The sequence below is a fragment of the Schistocerca piceifrons genome, chromosome 6, assembly GCF_021461385.2.
Source record: "Schistocerca piceifrons isolate TAMUIC-IGC-003096 chromosome 6, iqSchPice1.1, whole genome shotgun sequence".
Lineage (NCBI taxonomy): Eukaryota > Metazoa > Arthropoda > Insecta > Orthoptera > Acrididae > Schistocerca > Schistocerca piceifrons.
In genome coordinates this window covers 487,721,058-487,743,289 of record NC_060143.1, presented here as the reverse complement: position 1 = coordinate 487,743,289, position 22,232 = coordinate 487,721,058, and the positions used below count along the sequence as shown (strand labels likewise).

The following is a 22,232-nucleotide window of genomic DNA, read 5'->3' as shown; positions in this document are numbered from 1 at the left end:
TAACTTACCGGTCCAGTTTGGCGTGCTAGAATATTACAGGGCAGATAATACTGGTTTAAAATCGGTTATCGCTCTAACTTGGAGAGTCACCTCATGAGCACGTGCGATACAAAGCTGATTTATGTCAAGCGAGAACAATGCAAATATTATTCATAGAATGGCTTTGATAGTTTGGATGTCGCAATGAAGTGAATCATAGGCTAATACTTGAATGACGAAGCGTGTCGAAAACTATGACGTTGATACTACTTCGAAATTGCGTGTAATGAAGCTGCTACTGTAAGGGGGTACGCGGCGAAAATAAATAAAATCGCCGCTCAACAGATTATACAAGATTATTTTTGTATTGTGGTATATCTACATGTTTGAGTGTGACCATAAAGTTTGCAGTTTCCAATACATTCATGCTATCTTATCAGTTATTTTCACATAAATGTCACAAATTAATAACAGATTGTTGAAACTTGTAGAACGAATCTAAAGTAATCCTCACTAGCGGAGTAGGGTATAAGTGAATCTTTGTCCAAGGAATATCAAAAAATTTTTACATTGCACCATAAATCTTAGTATTATTTAAATTAAGTTTTTATGATCTCGAATAAAAGGTACATGAGTAGAATGTTCAGATGAATCGCTAAAACACCTGTGTTTCTAAGAAGGCAAGAAATACACAGCACCCGTTTTAATCAGTATACCTGCAAACAAAAATATTGAATAACAGTATTAATGAAAGGAAGTAAAAGCAGAAGAAAATCTGCGTTAACGTGTACATCTATACTCCGCTAGCCACCAACCGGTGAGCGGTGTATGGCGGAGGGCACTATTGGGCACTATTCGCGCCAAAGTCATATCCCCCCCCCCATCCCCCCTCTGTTCCACTTGCGGATTGCGTGTGGGAAAAACGACTGCCTGAACGCCTCAGTACGAGCTGTAATTCCTCTTATGTTCGAATGGTCACCATTGCGCGATATGAAAGTTGGTGGTAATAATATATGCTCTATATCCTCGGCGAAGATCGGGTTTAGGAATTTAGTGAGAAAAAAAAATAAAAATAAAAATAAAAATAAAAATAAATACTTGTTCAAATGGATCTAAGCACAATTGGACTTAACATCTGATGTCATCAGTCCACTAGACTTTGAACTACTTGAACCTAACTAACCTAGGGACATCACACACAGCCATGACCGAGGCAGGATTCGAACCTGCGACCATAGCAGCAGCGCGGTTTCGTACCGAAGGGCCTAGAATCGCTCGGCCACAACGGCCGGCATGTAGTGAGCAGCCCCTTCCGATTACCTCGTCGTCTATCTGCAACTGTGTCCCACTTCAAACTTTCTATGGGATTTGTAACGCTCCCGCGATGGCTAACTGCTGTACCAGTCACGAATCTTGTCGCTCTTCTTTGGACCCTCTCAATCTCTTGAACCAGACCCAACTGGTAAGGGTCCAATACAGACGAACAATACTCTAGCCCTGGACGAACTAAAATATTGTAAGCAATTTCCTTTGTTGCTGGACTGCATCGCTTCAGGATTCTACCAATAAACCGCAATCTAGAGTTCGCCGTACCCGTTAATCTGATCGTTCCATTTGAGAGCATTTCGAATAGTCACACCCAGATACTTGACGGATGGTACCGCTTCCAAAGACTGGGCATTTATTTTGTACTCGTACACAAAGGGGGATTTTCGCTTTGCTATAGGCAGTAGGTTACACTTACTAATATTGAGAGATAACTGGCAGTCATTACACCACGTCAAATTCACACGACTGATAGGTACCATTATTGTTTCATAAAAGAAATTTATTCAGAGCAATTGGGAAACAATGTGTAGTGTTATTACGGTTTCTTATCTAAAAGAAATATTAAAACGCTGTTGAGGACTATGCACTATGCTGTTGCATCTGATTTAACTTCAGGCGGTTTCTTTGCATTTTATAGAGTTTACGAGGTTCTTGATAAGTATTTATATTGCCCAGTCACACTATTGAGACCACCTGTCAAAAGCGTGATTAACCAGCTTTGGCAGCTCGCATTGCTGCGAGGTGTGGAGGAAGAAAGTCGATGACATTCTGGAAGCTACCGCCAGGGATGTGCAACCTGTCGACTCCAGTGCCGTGGTCGGGTGCAGTAGGTTTATCGGTTGACGATCCACGGCGCTTACAGCCCTAACGATGTGATTCCACAGACTCTCAACTGGGTTTAAGCCGGGGAGTTTGGTGGCCAGGGGAGTACGGTAAACTCGTCCTGTTGTTCTTCGTCCCACACAAATATCCAGTGAGGTGCGTTACACGTTGCATTGTACTGCTGAAAGATGCCATTGCGACGAGGAAAAACAAACTGCATGTGGGTGTGGATATGATATCCAAGTGTGACGGTATGTCACATAAATATTGACGTTTTTAGCGGTTGTAAATCGTAGTTTCCGTATTTTATGAATGTAATTAGTGCAAAAGATATAGTTAATGTTCTTGAAACAACAGATATGCAGCGATAGCATCTTTATTTAAGGTCTATGAAAATAAAAAAGGATCGAAAGAGACGCGATTGTACGGCCGAGGAGGAAGGGTGTATTTTGTGGTGGGCACACTTTTGTTTCGCTATACGGAAGGCAGCCATTGAGCGGCTACACATATTTTATGTAAGTTATTCGTATTTATTGCTAAAATAAACTTGTTGTTATTATTACAAAATGAATTTCTTTGTAATCGTTGTCACCTCAAATGCTCGCAGTGGCTAACTATTTTTAATAAGCATTTCTTCAGTAATTTGCGCTGCGAGAAGCTCATCTTCCGATGCAGCCTCTGGTCGGCCATTACGCACCGAAGTACTAATTTATTTTTCAAGGTGTTAACAATAAATGTAAATGCGAGAGATTTCGTTGTAAGAACCTTTCTTAATTGCAACAGATAATTAATTTACGTTAAAGTTCAGTTTTTAAACTGTACAGATTCCATGAGTTTAGTAAGTTAAGTAAGCTCCACGGCAACAATCGAAATTCTCTCAAGCCTTGCGTTGCAATCAATAGATAGAAATTAACAAAATTACATTCAATTCAGTTAACGGCAACTATATTTTAGTCATCACGTTCGAAATTTAAAGCTGGTACATGAATAACTGAGGCCGTTCAGGAACCCGTTTCGTATTTACTTATGCACGTAAGTAAAAGTGATAAGAAAGACCAATATCCCTGAGAGAAAGAAGCATGCTGATAAATTAAAAAATAAAAATATATATAATATATATGTAATTTTTTGTATATGACGTAACGAATGACATCGACGTCACACAAGGATAGATGCGCACTTGTGTTGATCCATTGTGCCTTCCAGAATGACGAGATCACGTAGGGGAAAGACACGAAAGCATTCCCCCTCAGGCCCGTAACGTTCAGACGATAGTCGTAGTGTGTGTGTTTACCGACGTATCACGCCGTACGTGCCAACAGCCGCCTGATCGGTTGGGCACACAGCGTGATTGATCTGAAAAGGCCACCTATCGCCACTCTGTGAACGTCCAGTTGCGTTCGTCGCTGACAAACAGCACTCTGCATAGATGCTTAAACAGGTGCCTACTGTGCTGGCCTACACCCAGGAACTTTCTCTGAACGATCATTGAGGAGACACTGTTGGTAGCCTCTTGATTCACCTGGTCGGTGTCCGCCCCCGGTAGCTGCGTGGTCAGCGCGACAGAATGTCAATCAAGGGTTCGATTCCCGGCTGGGCCGGAGATTTCCTCCGCTCAGGGACTGGCTGTTGTGTTGTCTTAATCATCATCATTTCATCCCCATAGACGCGCAAGTAGCCGAAGTGGCGTCAAATCGAAAGACTTGAACCCGGCGAACGGTCTACCAGTTGGAGGCCATAGTCACACGACATTTACATTTTTACCTGGTCCGTCAATTGCTCAACAGTTGCACGTCTGTTCACCCGTACACATCTCCGCGGACGACGTTCACCCATGTCATCTATGGCCCATTGTGCATCACTCTCGCCTCGGCACCAGTTTTCAGTAGCAACATTTAGCAAAGCCCAAGTCATCTATGGCCCACTGTGCATCACACGGGCCTCGGCATCACTTTTGAATAGCAACATTTAGCAAAGGACAGTGTACTTCAATCACGGCTGCTCGAAAACAGTTTACAGACGCAGCCGTCTCGGAAATACTCCCACCCTTGGCCCGAAAGCCAATGGTCATGCACTTTCGGACGTCAGATAAATCGCTTCGTTTCTGCATTACGACACCAACTGCACTGTTTCCGAATCCCCTCGACACGCTCTATATACCCTGCACTGCTGGTGCTGCCACCTACCATATGTGTGTGGTTATCGTACATTAACCGAGAACAGAGGCGGTGAACGCTTAACCGAGAACAGAGGCGGTGAACGCATTAATATGACTGGATCGTGTATAATACCTTACGCCAAACCACCTTCTGAAATTTTTACTATCAGAATTGATCACAATTTATTTATTACGGCGACCGGTTTCGACCCCTACTGTGGTCATCTTCAGACCTACAAGTCGTATACACAGCCTTAATTAGAGGGCTACATACATTAAAGAAAATGCATAAAGTTACAAAGCTATAAAACGATGAATTACCAATGAGTAAGAACCTCCTTCTGGTGGCAAATCATTACTGAAGAAACTTTTTTTTTTTCATGGTAGTTGACTAATACACAGCGGTTCAGATCCGGTCCAACTGTCTCGATGGAAAAGTGAGAGGAGACTCAAAGCAACCGTGGAATAACAGCCGAACATAGCACGTTGAAGGTGTGGCAGAGCAACTTTAAGTTCCGTGCCACCCTCCGACGGTGCAAGTAATACGCCAACTCTATCGTCAAAGAAGGAAGTGTATGGATGGGAATAGGCCACTGCTAGTAACTGTACGAAAACGGACAGAAAAACGTTGTCGTATTGATCCTATCGCCAGTAATAGCTGGAGTCCGAGTCCTCCAGGATGGTGAGAGGAACGGGGTGGCGATGCCAGCGCCGTGGAAGTGTGGTGCCGATGGTTTGTAGTCCTGCGAGAGTGATACGGAGGGCGTCCACTTTACTGTATAGTTGGCGAGCCTTACGGCGAATGGTCGTCTTGAAAAGGGCCGTATTTGCCTCCTCATGCCGAGTGACAATCCTGGTGAGCGGAGGGGTGCGAAGACTCCACCTGAGAACTTTATTCTGTAGGCGCTGGAGCATCAGCATCCGGGACTTACTAATCGTGGCCCACGCAGAGGAACCATACGTTAGTGAGGGTTCAAAATGTTCAAATGTGTGTGAAATCTTATGGGACGTAATTGATAAGGTCATCAGTCCCTAAACTTACACACTACTTAACCTAAATTATGCTAAGGACAAACACACACACCCATGCCCGAGGGAGGCCTCGAACCTCCGCCGGGACCAGCCGCACAGTCCATGACTGTAGCGCCCTAGACCGCTCGGCTAATCCCACGCGTTGTTAGTGAGGGTAGGAGAAGCCAGTGCACGTCTTACTATATGTAACGGAGGCTCCGCCCACTTCTGACGGAATGGTGTCACTACTAACCAATGGGTTATAGGTCGAATAACAATGTAAAATTTCTTAGTTAAAACATTGTCAAGAAAGGAAAATAAACACACACTAAACTTAGCTTGTTCAACAGCTATTGTCAATTAAGAAGCGTTAAAAATATTTAAGCATATAGGATAAATGAACTTCAATTTGACAGTACATGGGTTCCCTTCTCAAGGCCTGTTAGTGAACCATTTGGAACCATTGGTTGACATGGTGAAGTTGGAGGCCGTTCAAAGATGTGGCAGCAGGCTTCTTTCCACTGAATTTGTTGTAAAGTCGATAGGCAAACTATTGGTTGCCATGGTGAGGATAAACGCCAGTCCAAAGATGTGGCAGCAGGCTTCTTTCTAACGAAGTTGTTGCAAAAGTGTAATTCCGTCAGAAGCAGGCGGAGCCTCCATTATATATAGTAAGGCGTGCACTGGTTTCTCCATTAGCGATTTACCACCAGAAGGAGGTTCTTACTCACTGGTAATTCATCCTTTTATACCTTTGTAACTTTATGCATTTTCTTTAATGTATATAGTCCTCTAATTAAAGATTTGTATTAGACTTTAGGTCTGAAGATGACCACAGTGGTGGTCGAAACCGGTCACCCTGATAAATAAATTTTGATCAAGACTGTTTCTGATAGTAAATATTTGTAACACATTGATCACTGTTCAGTCCCACAATGTATTCAAAAGTAACATTCTGAAATGTACATAGGTATGACTAAGACAAAACATCACAGCCATATAGACTTAAGTCATTGCTAATATGTTACATATTTTTCTAGGGGGACGACTTCCAGAGATGTATATCATACCTTCGGTATCCTTATTAAGTCATTCTGATCATTCACTAAATAAGTCACACAGGAAAGTTGGCCAGGTTAACAAAGAAGCACATGATTTAACTGGAGCTGTACTTTGCCGTGTTTTGAGGTCATACGACGTGAACTGTTTGGATGTAAAAGACTGTAAAAATAATGAGGCACAAATGTACTTACGACATTATAACCTGATGGTGCTGAATATTCTTCACTAACGTCTTGTAGAGTTGTGTGCTAGGATTGGCGTCGTACTGTGTCTGCACGGCTGCATTCTCGCCATATGGTTCACCTTTGCCGGCCACCGGTTTCTTGCTCTTGTACACGATTTCCCATGCAGCAGATATCTTGTCCCCTTCTGCAGACTTCTTCACGAGCCCGTCTTCTTTATGCAGGCGCATGTTTGCGATGTTGTTATTCAGTATAGCTATGTCGGCTGTTGCATTGATCATTAAGCAGGCGAAGAAAAGGTCAACTACGACGTTCACTTGTACCACTGTAGCGAGGATGAACAGCTGAAAGACGTACGTTATCTCGTAGTTTGGATGCGTCTGCGTGTCTATAGGCATCCAGATAATGAGCGGAGTTTTCCGTATGACTATTGTGGTGTTCTCAGGCGTTGTTATCAGCGTCTTGGCCAGGGCAGGTTCTACAAACCACATCGGTATGCCCACCAGAGGGAAAATCTGCAAAATAGAGTTGAAGCTGTGCGTAAGCGGTACAAGAATATGCGGTAAATGCTCTTGCAGTTACAAGGAAATTATGGGAGCAGCTGCGCTTAGTCTTTCATAGACAAAATTATTGTTGCAAAACGATAAGCTATTACCGTTTTTGTGTTCTTGTGGAGCCGTTGTAGGGGGATACGTGAACCAATTTATGGCGTGTGACTCATTAAGTACTCTATCAGCTTTCAACACCCCAGAAATGTGCAGGAACACATTGTTCCTCTTAAGAACGTTGCGACAGTATGGAACTTCGGCGAGCTTTCACTGGAGTCACCCTCGCCAAGCCAACACGATGATACTGACGAGGTGACGTTACGAACTTGACCACATAATTTGACAAAACCGCTCACTTACCGTCTATTCCGGGACAAAATCTGGACACTATGCAGTTCCGACCATATGAATGTGCCGCTTTTAAACAGTCGCCCAAACATTTGTCTGTCAACCGCTACGCTCCGCTGCAACCGCCTTAAGCAGTCGCCACGCGGACCGTACATTCGAACGTTATTCCGACGGGACAGCGTGGAAGAAAGCAGTGGGGAGTAATTACGAACGTTAGGCCAATATCGAGCATGACAAATTCTCTGTATGTGCGTCTAAACGTAGACCAGTGAGATAGAAGAACGCCACTTAGGTCACATGCACGCTATTTTCTCTCAGCTCAGAGTTTGGAGACGCTTTATTGGTTTTCGGTTGAAGCTCATACTTGAAGTTCTATGAAAATATACCGTGGTAATGAACTAGCAAAGTGATATCTCGAAAATCCATTGTTTATCGGTTCGATTTGCTACTATGCGTGTTACCAAAGTACACCACCTCAAGGCAATGGCACATTGAAGATCTATCAAGTTCGCCACACGTTATTTAGTTGTCTTTTCTTTTTGTTTTATTCACTTTCACGTTTTGTGACAGGTTCTGCTACTTTCTTGTTGAGTTGATAGAATTATGTTCTATAATATAACTGCACTCTCTCGCACGAGTGTGTGTGTGTGTGTGTGTGTGTGTGTGTGTGTGTGTGTGTGTGCGTGCTCGATTCGCTTCATCTACTAGAGAGCTTGCAGTAAAATATTTTCCACATTCTTATTTAGTCTTGTGTTTCACAGGTTCTAAAGATGCTGCCAACAGCGTATGACATTAGGGTTTTACTAAAAAGTGAGAAATATGAACTAAATCTCATCGTACATGAAGACTACTGTAAATTCGTTTCTCACTACTTGTAATGGAATTTTGGCAAGCTGATGTCCCTACTACCTGTATATGAAATTTTCAATTTTGCCTTACATCATGTTCATGGATTTTGAAATTTTTATTTACGTATACTGCAGAGAGAACAACGTAAATAGAATGGGGCAGCGGTCATATCTGTCCAACCTGTTCGACAACACATATTTTACGCAAATAGGAAGTGAGTCATATGAGTGCATTATATCTTAGACACATGAACACACATGTTCAATACTACAAATATTTTAACACTATTTCTTCATACATTGAGGTGACAAAGGTCATGGGATCATGAAACGCACATATACAGATGGCCGTGTTATCGCGTACACAAGATATAAGCATTGGCGGAACTGACATTTTTACTCAGTTGATTCACGTGGAATGATGTCCGACGTGAATTAACAGAATCTGATAGCAGAATGGTAGTTGGAGCTAGACGAATGAGACTACTTAAAGCCGACTGAAACATCAATGAACTGAGTGATGTTCCCTTGTGAGACCTCTTGCCAATTGTCGGGAAGCACAACGAACGCTTATTTACCGTCGATATCAAAGCACCTCGCAAAAAAAAAGAAACATAATGGCTGTAAGAGACGAGTAACAAAAAACATAATGGCAGTGAATTCCCCCAGTGCTGCAATCCTCGCTCCCCCATAACCCCCTCCAACATCCAACGTCGTGTTATATGGGCAAGCTCTAGACGGCACCCACCGTCAGTTAAAAAGGACGTGTTTTCATCATGGCAAGTCTTCCTTTCGTGTGTTATAAACCTCCCATTCTTTTTTGTATGTATCACCATCAAAAACTCATTTATATCGTATATCTTTTAGCGAACATGGTGTTGTATCAGTAAGAAGCGTGGTGTAAGAGACTAACCATATGGAACCGCCGGCCGCAGTGGTCTAGCGGTTCTGGCGCTGCAGTCCAGAACCGCGGGACTGCTACGGTCGCAGGTTCGAATCCTGCCTCGGGCATGGGTGTGTGTGATGTCCTTAGGTTAGTTAGGTTTAAGTAGTTCTAAGTTCTAGGGGACTTATGACCTAAGATGTTGAGTCCCATAGTACTCAGAGTCATTTAGAGCCATATGGAACCGCCAATTTGTTACTAATATCGCTACGATCTTCGAATGAGGTATTACAAAATTTATCAAAAAAATAATTGACGTTTTAAGAGATAGAAACCTTCACAGTTAGCTGCTACATGCTCTGTTTGAACTAAGGTGAGTTTGTTGCAACCATGAGATGTATTACTAATGCTACGTGATACTGGATTCACCGTATGTACACCAAATTCAAATAATGTAAAGTTACAAAATACGCAAACATCACAGATGATTAAAAAGTATCAATGACGCCGAACAGGTGAGGCATCTGCTGGTGTCAATGTTTCCGATGTAGAGAGGGAAACCAAGTTCCACAGACAAAATTTCGGAAGTTGTTCACGTACATTATCCTCAACGCTCTGGTGTAAGGGACTCATGGTCACTGCTGGCTCGTTGTAGAATAATTACATTTCATTTTTGTTATACCGGAGCCAAGGTAGCCTCTGACGGCCGGCAACCCATATAACAACACAGAGGACGAGGTTGTCTATGCCCAAAGGCGTACCCAAGAGCAGCGTGGCAGACACTGGCTATTTACACACAACATAATCGAAACAGGCCTTCCGAGCACTACTTCCTTCAGGGGGAGCTCGAGCCACTGCCTGCAGGATGTATCACTACGCCGAAATCTGACTGGCTGGAGACAGCTAAATAGAGGCTAGAACCAGGCCCGAAGTTCAGCTCACGCCGGATGCCGATCTCGTGTACTGCAACCGTCGAAGATTACGCCTTCGTCGCGGAATTTGACTGTTACTAGTGTGTGAGTGTGTTACCACGAACCTTTGTGGAAAATAGGAAGTGAAATTTGGTTTGCCTCAATTAGGAGACTTTTTTCGTTATTGTTGCCTTTCGTTTGTATGTTCGATCACCAACCTTGTGAACTTACATCAATAAAAATTATGTTGGAAAAATTGCGAATTGTCAATTAAAACAATTTTATTTACTAAAGCCATTTATCTGCTTAAAATACTTATCTGCTCAACAGTGGAAATGAAAACTAAGATGTTGAACTCCTTCACGGTATATGCTGCGAACTCTTCACCATCAAGCTTGCATTCGGTAGTGCTTGGCTCTACACACAGGTCATAAAGTAGTGGGACAGCAACATGCCTATACGAATATGGCAGTAGTATCGCGTACCCAAGATATAAATGGGCAATGTATTGGCAGAGCTGTTATTTGCACTCACGAGATTGATGTGAAAAGGTGCCCGACGTGATTATGGCCGCGTGACGGAAATTAACAGACTCTGAACGCGGAATGGTACTAGAAGCTAGACACATGGGAAATGAGCGTTTGGCGTCATTGACCGGGAAGCCCCTTACAGGCCAGGTCCGGCCGCCTTGGTGCAGGTATTACATCCGACGCCACATTGGGCGACCTGCGCGCCTGATGGGGATGAAATGATGATGAAGACAACACAACACCCAGTCCTTCAGCGGAGAAAATCCCCGACCCTGCCGGGAATCAAACCCGGGCCCCTGAGAACGGCAGTCCGTCACGCTAACGATTCAGCTATCGGGGCGACCCGCAGTGTTGGTAACCGCATCTTACTGCTGTTGTGTCTGTGTATAGTCGCCTTCAAGATTTCGAACAGAAAGGAAGAATTGTGCCCGAACAGCTCAGTATGCAGAGTACTTATTCACGACAAGCAAGAATTTTCAGCTCGACTCCCGGTCCGGCAGACTTATGTATGTGGTCTGGGTAGGATTGTATGCATGTCTGTGGTCTTCAGATAAGCTTATTTATTTATTTTTAATCATTGTTCTGACTGGTTTGGCGTTTCCCGCCAAGAATTCAGCTCTTGCGGCAGAAAATATATCTCAGAATAGCATTTGCACACGACGTCCTCTATTATTTGTTGGATGTATTCAATCTCTGTATTCAGGTTTTAACCTCTACAGCTCAGTCTAGTACCGGATCCAAATATCCCTGACGTTTTAACTCAAGTGCAATTATCCTGTCTTGTCAGTGTCTTCCATATGATCCTTTCTTCGCCGATTATGCGAAAAACTTCTTCATACACTCGGCTGAAGTATTGTGTGGCAATCACTGGGTGATGTCCTTAGGTTAATAGGTTTAAGTAGTTCTAAGTTCTAGGGGACTGATGACCATAGATGTTAAGTCCCATAGTGCTCAGAGCCATTTGAACGATTATGTGGCAAGCACATTACTCGGTCGATGTCCCCTTGCAGCACTCTGCTGCTAGAAGTTGTAATGTTAAGTGTGACTCACTGCTTTTTTTTCTTTAACTAATTTTTGCCTGATTTTATTCTGAGAAGCTCAGTAACGTATGTAAATACCGAAAATGTAAACGTAATTCAAAAAGTATTTGAAGTGAAGTAGAGCGCAGCTGGACAGCAAGAAAATCTTTAGCGCGCCATCCCCGCAACGACAGTATTAGAGAATATTTGAGTACGGACTCTAAAAAAAAGACAATTGATTTATTAAAAAAAAAGAGAACTGTTAAGCTGTATCTTGTGGAAAGAGGACGTGTTGCTAGGCCGTCGCTCAGAACGAATTGTTACATTTAATGAAAATTGTTATTGAGTGATAAAACCGAGTGAAGTATGTGTAAGAGTTGTCAAACATTTATGTATACAAATTTTCTGGACGTGAAGAATAGAAATATCTTGTTTTTGGAAAAGGAGGTGAACATTGTCGTCGCCGTCTATCAATTGACAGAATTGTAAGTGTACAAAGTTCACTAAAATACCGGAAAAGAAATGCATTCTCTACAGTTTTCATTCAGTAAGTAACAACCTCTCATAATTTCTTAATTGCAGTAATTGGATTATGCTCTTGTACAATAGTATGGTGCTGAACTCCACTAACCAATTCTGATGTAGCAGGACGTGTAGTTTGAAGGAAGTTTGTGTATTAAGCAATCTCCTTTTCTCACGAAAAGCGGATTGCTGTTTGATCTTTCTTACTTACAACAGTAGTCCCTTAGGTATGAAAAGCTACGAAAACTTGGGCTCAAATCTATCCGCAATACGGCCAAGTAACTAATACAGTCGTATTTTAAACCTTAAACAACAAGAACTTCCTCTAAATTGCAATACGTCAACAACTGGCGCAGAAGCTGATCATTCAAGGAGGCAGCAACCAAAATTCCTTTACCAGTTAAGACTTAAAGTAAAAATCTCAATCAAAAATCAATCTCTCTCCCTCCAAACACATATGTAAATATTGATTTTACTATTTAAAAAAAGTCATTTTACAAAGACTCCAAATTGTAGCGTGTAACGCGCCAGTGTGTAACGTAACGATGTCGGTTTGTGAGGAACAGCGTGATGTAATCGAGTTTCTAACCGCAGAAAACGTACCTCCAACTGAAATCCGTAGAAGAATAACACCTGTCTGAGGAGAGTTCTGCACTGCGCTGCGACACCTGCAGCAACCTGACGTCTTGGATTCATTGTTATTCATCCTCCAGTCTTAGGTTGGCCCCGTTCGGTTTTTATCTGTTTCCAGAACTTAAAGAACACCTTCAGAGACTTCACTTTGATAGTTGTGAAGCGGTTCAACTAGCGGCTCCGTCAACAGAGTCAAACATTCCACAGTGACGGTAGCAACAAACTGGTCTCTCGTTGGGAGAAATGTGTTCGTCGCCAGAGTGACTATGTTTTGAAATAAATACATAGACATGAAGACTAAATGTTAATGTTAATGAAATCTGTTTTATTTAAAAGTCTTGAAGGGTTCTTGGATAAGAAATTCGAAGGCCTTCCTTTTCAGCACGCCCTCGTAGTTTGGTTCCAAGGTAGCAGAATATCATAATCTCGTTTATTTCGCGGTCATCAAATATGATGTCATGTTTATCGCCAAACTTCTGTCTGCTGTTACTCATTACTTTTTTCTCTCTTCGGTTCTCTCTCAATTCAATTTCTCTGCTCTGTGGACCACTTCAGTCAACAGATCCTTAATTCTTCTTCAGTTTCACTGAGGATAGCAAGATCATCTGTTCCTCTTATCATCAAGACCAATAATGGGAAGCTCGTAGCCTGGCATCCTTCCGCAAGCCCCGCCAGGGAAAACAAGACGTACATACAGAGAAAACACGACGCGGCACCCTCGATACCCACTCCGGATGTGTTATCGTCTATTGAGTTTTTAGTAAATGGTAACTGTCTCGATAACTACTTTACACTTACTATTACGGTTCAGGTGTTTTGTCACATTGGAACGTTTCAATTTATAGATGTGATGTTATTTTTGAAACTTTTTATTCTGGGTTTTACGCGATTGAGTGTTATTTGTGTTGCCAGTCTAGAAGCTTCCTATTATTACCATATACACCTTTTATGTCGATTTTAAGTATGGATCTAATTCCGCATATTGTATGTCTTTTCATGTTTTATTATCAGACGTTCATTTATTCATGTGAAGTAATTTTAATTAATGACTACGCATACTGCATTTTAATTATTAAATTTACGATAGTAGTTACTCGCGTATCCCGGCTATAGTGCCCTCTGCTGGCCTTGGATTTTTTAATAAATACCAGACGTATCCAGGCCATCACCAGCACTTATTATGCACCTACATGTATAGATTTTTGACGTTGATACCTACACCAGAATATTTTATGGTATGTATGGCTGGTATGCATGGTTGTCAATCTTGTAAATTTTTTTAAATTTTTGTTATGTGTCATTGTCAGGTCTGTTACAAATTTTGCTTCAGGAAACTGAACTTCTGAACTTGGTTGGTTGCGCCACTTTTTTTGAGATCTTAAGATATCAGCAGCCGATATCGGTAATAGTCTTATCAAGACGGACATTTACAAATAAAGATATGCATTCATCTTCAGTTTTGATCCCTCTCTTAAACCACTCGTATATTTACTACTCTGTTTCAGAAATGGCTCTGAGCACTATGGGACTTAACTTCTGAGGTCATCAGTCCCCTAGAACTTAGAACTACTTCACCCTACCTAACCTAAGGACATCACACACATCCATGCCCGAGGCAGGATTCGAACCTGCGGACGTAGCGGTCGCTCGGTTGCAGACTGAAGCGCGTAGAACCGCTCGGCCACACCCGCCGGCTTTCACTGTTTCTTCGGTTTCAACAGCAGGGGCAAACGTGTGTATCAATGTTTTACAACATTTCTAATCCTAATTCGTTCTTGGTCTTTGGTCTTTGTTGTTGGCTCTTAGTTTTGTGTATGCTCTAATTCGCGAGAGGCAGGCTGTGCAGTATAAAAGGGGGCAGGGAACGGTAGGCTGTCATTAGAGAATCAGTAACAACAGAATGGGTCGGTCAGGAAAGCACAATTACTTCAACAGTCGATGTCACGTGAGTAATACATCCATAAGGGACATATCAGCCCTTGTAAACACAAATGCGATGGAGCAACCACAGATATAAACCAAGACCAGGCAGGTCTCAAATAGAGAAGGGCAGGGACCGTCGGACATTGAAGAGGGTGATTGGTAAACTTCGGGTGAAATTAACGGAAGGATTGAGTTGTGAGTCGCAGAATGCTACCACTAGCCTATGAGTATGGAGTTAAAAATAATGGGATACAATAATCGACCAGCTCCTCATTAGACATACGTCTATGTAATCAGCTCTAATCGACGCTTGAGGTGGTGTAAAGAGAGACGTCACTAAACAGTTCATAACTGGAATCAGTGATTTGTAGTGATTAAAGGGGACAGGACATCAAACGGGCCGACGTGGAGCAGGAGAGGCACCACAGGACTTTTAATTTCCATAGTCTATACTTTTACAAATAAATTCATGAACCTCCGTCAGCATAACCAGAAAGGATTCGGAATTCACACTCACAGCAGTGGAAGTTCAAAAACATAATAAAATAATTGTTTTTACACGTGAAACTTCATTTTTTCGCTTACTATTGGCTGCATTTGTTGCTGTAGGTACACTTTCCTTCATAAGTAAGAGAAATTCTTCGATGAATTTTACACAGCATACAGATGTATGAAACTCTAGAATTGTCCAAATCTATGGAAAACTGTGGTAAAAATTGAGATAATTCACTACAAAATTTGAGTTTTTTCTAAACATGAAGTTTAAAATGTAACAGGTCATTAATTTTCCCATAAATTAAATAAAGTCTAGAGTTTCATATACCTGTGAGTATGGTTTGTATGCTGTACAAAATTCATCTAAAAATATCTCTTACTTATGAAGAAAAGTGTACCTATAGCAACAAATGCAGCCAATAGTAAGTGAAAAAAATGAAGTTTCACACGTAAAAAAAATATTTTGTTATGTTTTTGAACTTACACTGCTGTGAGTGTCAATTCTGAATCCTTTCTGGTCATGCTGACGGAGTTTCATGAATTCATTTGTAAAAGTATAGACAATGGAAATTAAAATGTCCTGTGGTGCCTCTCCTGCTCCAAGTCGGCCGTTTGACGTCGGACCCCCTCAATTACGGCATACTCGGCGGCAAACCGATGGAAGCGTTTGGGTTTAGCGAATGCCTGGAGAAAGCCACGTGCCATCATTTGTAGAGTCAGCAACGATGTACGTAGGAGACAGTGTTACCTTATAAGGGTGTCTTTCTAGGTTAGACTGTGGTCCCATTATTGCACATAAGAAAACGCTAAATGCTGAAGGATATGAACACACTTTATACCATTGCATATTGCATACGGTAGCGAAATAGTTTGGAAGTGGTGATTATTTATGTTACCATAGAAATGATTATTGTAGACCCGAATCTGTGAGGCGATGGTTTGTGGTCAGTGACATCCCTGAAATGGACTGGTCAGCCCAGAGTCTCAACACGAACGCAAAGGAATACCTCTGGGACGACTTCGTTGGTCGACTTCGCTTCAGACCGCAACGTCCAACATCACTACCGTCCCTGGTCTTGGCATGCGAGGAAAAATGGGCTGCCGTTCCGTCTTAGACATTCAGACACCTCATAGAAGGTGGCCGCAGCAAATTCTAGGCCTTCGTAAGGCGGAAGAGGCACATACCTGATATTAATGACCACTACTAGGTGTCTGGCAATTTTTGAACCGATAATGTAGTCTGGTGTTTGTGTTGTCATAGATGATAAGAGTAAACGGAAGGTTTGAAATCTGGTTCTACCTCACAGACTATTGTTCTCGTGTAGCACCAATGGAGCTGCTGGTCTTAAATTTCTATTCCGATAAACTGACCAGTAACCACTGATAGTGGAACATCTCCTGCCACCATGACACAATATGGGTTGCACTGGAATTGATTCAGGACCTGGGCTTACCATTTGTGGCCTTCTAATGCCGAATATCTATCAGTGACGAAAATTTTTTGCACATGCGTAATTGGAATCGGCTACGTCTAAACCAAGCGCCCAAATTAACGCTACAGTGGTGTCCAAACTTAAAGCGACAAAAGGAAATTTTGCAAGATTTCGTTTATTTTGTCACAAAACAGTATAAACAGGTGATAGTAAAGTAGCAACAATATAAAGAATACAGAACGTAAATATCGGTAACATGCATAACGGTAGACAAAAATGTTCTTCGTTTTCTGCACCTTAAAAGATTAGCATACACCTTTCGACAGCTGTTTAATGTGCTCAGTATGGGGTGTGACCATCTCTGGCAGCTATACAGGCCTGACATCGACGGGGCGTGCTGTCAATTGTGTCATCGGTCTCATGTTGAGGCAGTAACGTCCATTCTTCCTGCAGAGCTGCTCGCAGTGTTGGAGAGTGGTTGGTGGATGCTGACGTGATACGACCCGTCTCCCTTGTGCATACCAGACATGTTCTATAGGATTCAGATCGGGAGAGGGCGCACTCCACGCCATGCGTGCAATATCTTCCAAGAGAACATCAAACACCCGCTCTATATGAGGTCGAGCATTATCGTCCATCAATACGACGTCTGGGCCCACAGCAGCTCGCAAGAACCGCAAATGAGGTCCCGAGATTTCGTCACGATACGTGACAGCAGTTAAACCTTGCCGACTCACATGTCAAGAAGACGGGATCGAGTGGTAAACATAATCTCTGACCACACTTTCTGGATCCTCCTCAGTCTCGGTCTCTTTCCACACTGATTGGGTCCCAAAACCGTGTTCCACGTTCCCTCAAGATGCTTATCCGTCGATAATCACTCTCACACTCATCTGTGAAAACAACATTTGCCCACTGTCCGACCGTCCAGGTGGCGTCTACATCTACATCTACATCCATACTCCGAAAGCCACCTGACGCTGTGTTGCGGAGGGTACTCTGAGTACCTCTATTGGTTCTCCCTTCCGTTTCAGTCTCGTATTGTTCGTGGAAAGAAAGATTGTCGGTGTGCCTCTGTGTGGGCTGTAATCTCTCTGATTTTATCCTCATGGTCTCTTCGCGAGGTATATGTAGGAGGGAGCAATACACTGCTTGACTCCTCGGTGAAGGTATGTTCTCGAAACTTCAATAAAAGTCCGTACCGAGCTAATGAGCGTCTCTCCTGCAGAGTCTTCCTCTGGAGTTTATCTATCATCTCCGTAACGATTTCGCGATTAGTAAATAATCCTGCAACGAAGCGCGCTGCTCTCCGTTGGCTCTTCTCTATCTCTTCTATCAAGCCTATCTGGTACGGACCCCACACTGGTGAGCAATATTCAAGCAGTGGGCGAACGAGTGTACTTTAACCTAATTCCTTTGTTTTCGGATTGCATTTCCTTAGGATTCTTCCAATGAATCTCAGTCTGGCATCCGCTTCACCAACGATAAACTTTATATTATCATTTCATTTTGAATCACTCGTAATATCTACTCCCAAATAATTCACAGAATTAACTGCTTCCAGCTGCTGACATGCTATTTTGTAGTTAAATGATAAATTATTTCTATGTATTCGCATCACATTACACTTGTCAACATTGAGGTTCAATTGCCATTCCCTGCACAATGCGTCAATTCGTTGCAGATCCTCCTGCATTTCCGTACAATTTTCCATTGTTACAACCTCTCGATACACCACAGCATCATCCGCAAAAAGCCTCAGTGAACTTCCGATGTTATCCACAAGGTCATTTATGTATATTGTGAATAGCAACGGTCCTACGACACTCCCCTGCGGCACACCTGAAATCACTCTTACCTCGGAAGACTTCTTTCCATTGGGAATGATATGCTGCGTTCTGTTATCTAGGAACTCTTCAATCCCATCACACAATTGGTCTGATAGTCCATATGCTCTGTTCATTAAACGACTGTGGGGAACTGTATCGAACGCCTTGCGGAAGTCAAGAAACACGGCATCTGCCTGGGAATCCGTGTCTGTGGCCATCTGAGTCTCGTGGAAGAATAGTGCGAGCTGGGTTTCACACGATTCACGTGGCATGTTGGTCACTCCACTCTAGACGCTCCATTCTATGAAGAAGCGTCAAAGGCACATATACAGCTTGTGTTCGACAATAAAGGCCACTCTGTCGAAGCCATCTGCACGCTGTTGGCCTCGATACAACAGTCGAGTGGATGTTGAAAGGTTAGCTGCCAGTTGCCGTGCGGTACTAAGACAGTAGTGTCGTGCCCTTAAACCAAATAACGGTCCTCTTTCCTGACATCATTCGTGGTTGGCCCTACCATGGACTTCTGGATACAGTTTTGGTTTCTGTAAACTGTTACCGGGTCCGAGAAACGACAGAAAGGTTCACATTAAGCCATTGGGGAAAGTCAATTTGCGACTGTTCTGCTTCCTTTCTTTTTATGGCCCTCCACTGCAGAGAGTCTGCTAGGCATCTCCTCTGTGCCGTACTGCACCGTCTTAACAGTGTACACAGTGATTGGGAATATGGGGCTACCCTGCAAATACGATCTCGTTTCATAGGTGTCTTGACGTCATCGGTGGTGTGGTTTTCCGGTGACCGGAATGCCACCTTCCGTGAAGAACACGACCGTACGGACATCTAGTTGACAGTTTGTGTGATTATATTGTGAATTAGGCACAGGACGGGAAATTGGCGGATTGTTGCTTTAATTTTGGACAGCAGTGTATTTAGGATTTGGCGTTGGAAACCGCTGGCTGACGACTGGATACTGTGGACACTCACAAAATTAAAAATGTTTTTAATCTCACGAGAGGTGCAGTGCGTACGGTTTTATGTAGCTGATTACAACTATTATAACGTAACTGTATTAAGTCATACCACCCAAACAACGCAGACGATCATCGAGCGCCTGTGGTAGGACTTGCGTAGGTCTGCGCTATTTTCTGTGAACCGCTTCCTCATGTTCAGAACATCCACCACCAGCTGCTGCACTCGGTTCTGACGTACTAGAATCGACACTATCTGCAATGAAAACAATACATAATATAAACAGGAGACTTTTTAAACACTAGGAAGCTGTGAAAGAAAAGAGCGTAATGCTAGTGTTTAACTGCACATTTTTTTTTTTTTTTTTAGTGATTCGAAAAACCTGGAACAGCTATAAGCTGATGAATAATCTAGTTCGTGCTGTTGCGCTGGAGAAGCTACTAGTAATTACATACAGAGAGTGTAAAGAGATGTGCAACAAGAATCAGAATCAATTTCGGTTATGCGTCAGGATCACGCTTTGTGCTCTGTGGTTTTAAGCTGGAAATTCATGATTGAGGTCGGAAATAATTTAGAGCAACCGTTTTTAACTTGCTTTAAGATATCATGCGCGACATTACGTGGCCGCTTCTAGGCGCTACAGTCTGGAACCGCGCGACCGCTACTGTCGCAGGTTCGAATCCTGCCTCGGGCATGGGTGTGTGTGATGTCCTTAGGTTAGCTAGGTTTAAGTAATACTAAGTTCTAGGGGGCTGATGACCTCACAAGTTAAGTCCCATAGTGCTCAGAGCCATTTGAACCATTTGACATTACGTTAAGCAAAATATTTCTATCAATTTATTTTGTGAATAATCAGGGTTATAGAGACCAAATGCATATTTCTCATCATAAAAGAAGGATGATAACAGAATTATTCACGCTTCGATATTTGGCCCTGAATTAATTCTAGTTTTTATAAACTATTTACAGTATTTATAAGTAATTAATTAGATTTTAACATCATGTCGTTAGAGATCATTATCATCAGTAAATACTTCTCTACTATTAAAAAGTAAATCAATTATTTTCTTTAATATGACACAACAATCTGCATCTGCTTGTGCCAATCTTTTTATTACAGATTAACACTCGCACTCAACGCCCTCAGTTACTTATTCTAAACGCTGCCTTCCTGTTCAAAACTGTCAATTATTTATTCCAATCGCTGTCTTCCCGTAAGATTTGTACCCTCTGCGCCTCCCATGGACGTTATTCCCTGATCTCTTAACTTATACCCAGTCAGCCTTTATGCTCTTCTTGCCAATGTGTTCCACATATTCTTTCCCCCGCTGATTCCACTTAGGAGCTCTCCTTTTCTTACTTTACCAGTGCACTTAACGTCTGATATCCATCTGTCACACAGTATCTGAAAGACTTCAGTTTCCTTCTTTTCAGTTTTTCCATAATTCATGGTTCACTTCCATACAATGCTGTGTTCAGTACATTCAGCTAATTTTTTTATTCAAATTATGGCATATGTTTTGCACCAACCAACTTCCATAGAGAGGAATGCTTCCATTGCATGTATTAGGCTGTTTCTTATGTTTTCCTTACTTCGTTCATCATGTGAGATATTGTTGCCAACGTAGCAGAATTCCTTCATTATGCCTACTTTGTGGCGGCTAATCTTATTCCTGCAGTTCGTCAATCAATTGGACGTGATACATCAAAACAGACAACACAAAACAAAATACTCTCTTCATTCCTTTCAACAAGTTCCGCCGTTTCCCCATACTTTCACAGAAGACAGAAGTACCATCAACTAATCTTATTATTGATACCCTTTTACCATGAATTTTAACGCCACTTCTGAATCGTTCTTTTTTGTACAATTTCTTCCGCGATACACTTTCTAGGCAGTAGAAGTCAAAGACAGCATACGGCCTTTTTAATACAAAGAATTCTGTAGTTTTTCCCTCATGGTTCTTGTTTGTATATTATTGTCGTTCTCTATGGCTTCCGACTGTTTTACTGAAAATTTCATACGTATTGCATTACTTCATATTAATGAACACTTTTCTAGGCCGACAAATCCTATGCGATCGATATTATGATGGAAAACCTGTGCGACAATAAAAATGTAGAAAGGTGTTTTGTGGATAACTTCCAGATTATAAACGATGTCACTATGATGTTCATAAATATAAAAATTAAAAGTACAGGTAGTACAACAGGATAAATTAATGGCTGCACCGCAGGATATAGACCAGCTTAAGGGAAACAGGAAATAGGAAGACGTCCTCAAAAGGCTTTTTTTTAGACTTGGGGGCAGTACAATTAATAATAGTGTCTATGCTTTACATATGGCTTCCTGCAGTAAGGATCTGGTGGTTGTCTATAACTGAAATAAAATTCTTCAATCCGCAGAACGTTTCTATAATAACTGAATGCATGAACTCGATAACCAAATGTCGAAGACCGTCGTACAGAGTGCAATGCACTTTCTTGTTGGCTAATATATAAAAGTTGGTAACTGTCGTAATGTAAGTGAAATTGGACTTCAGCACAGGTTCTTAGTCGCTCGACCACTTTACAACAACTCGTCCTTCCCATGGGTTATCCACTCCCTTTAGCACCTCGAAATGGTACAGGAAAATGAATTTTTAGTTCTCACCTTATATACCCTATTCACCTTAAAAGCAAATATCTATGCCAAGATAAAAAGTTGTTGACAAATAAACAATCTGTTATAAGGTCTTTATTGCGAGTTAGTCATTCTAAAGTCACTTTCTCCAGTCACTACGTCAAGAATAAACTATTCC

The 22,232-nt window shown here is 42.2% G+C and overlaps 1 protein-coding gene across 1 annotated transcript in view; it reads right to left on the bottom strand.

The window, feature by feature from the left end:
- LOC124803068 (odorant receptor coreceptor-like) overlaps positions 1-22,232 on the bottom strand; it is a 79,907-nt gene that overhangs the window by 37,489 nt on the left and 20,186 nt on the right. Inside the window, exons 3-4 of the mRNA XM_047264196.1 lie at positions 19,543-19,686; positions 6,553-7,058 (exon numbers count right to left, since the gene is read on the bottom strand). Coding sequence (XP_047120152.1) covers positions 6,553-7,058; positions 19,543-19,686 — 650 coding nt within the window. The remainder of the gene's footprint in view (positions 1-6,552; positions 7,059-19,542; positions 19,687-22,232) is intronic.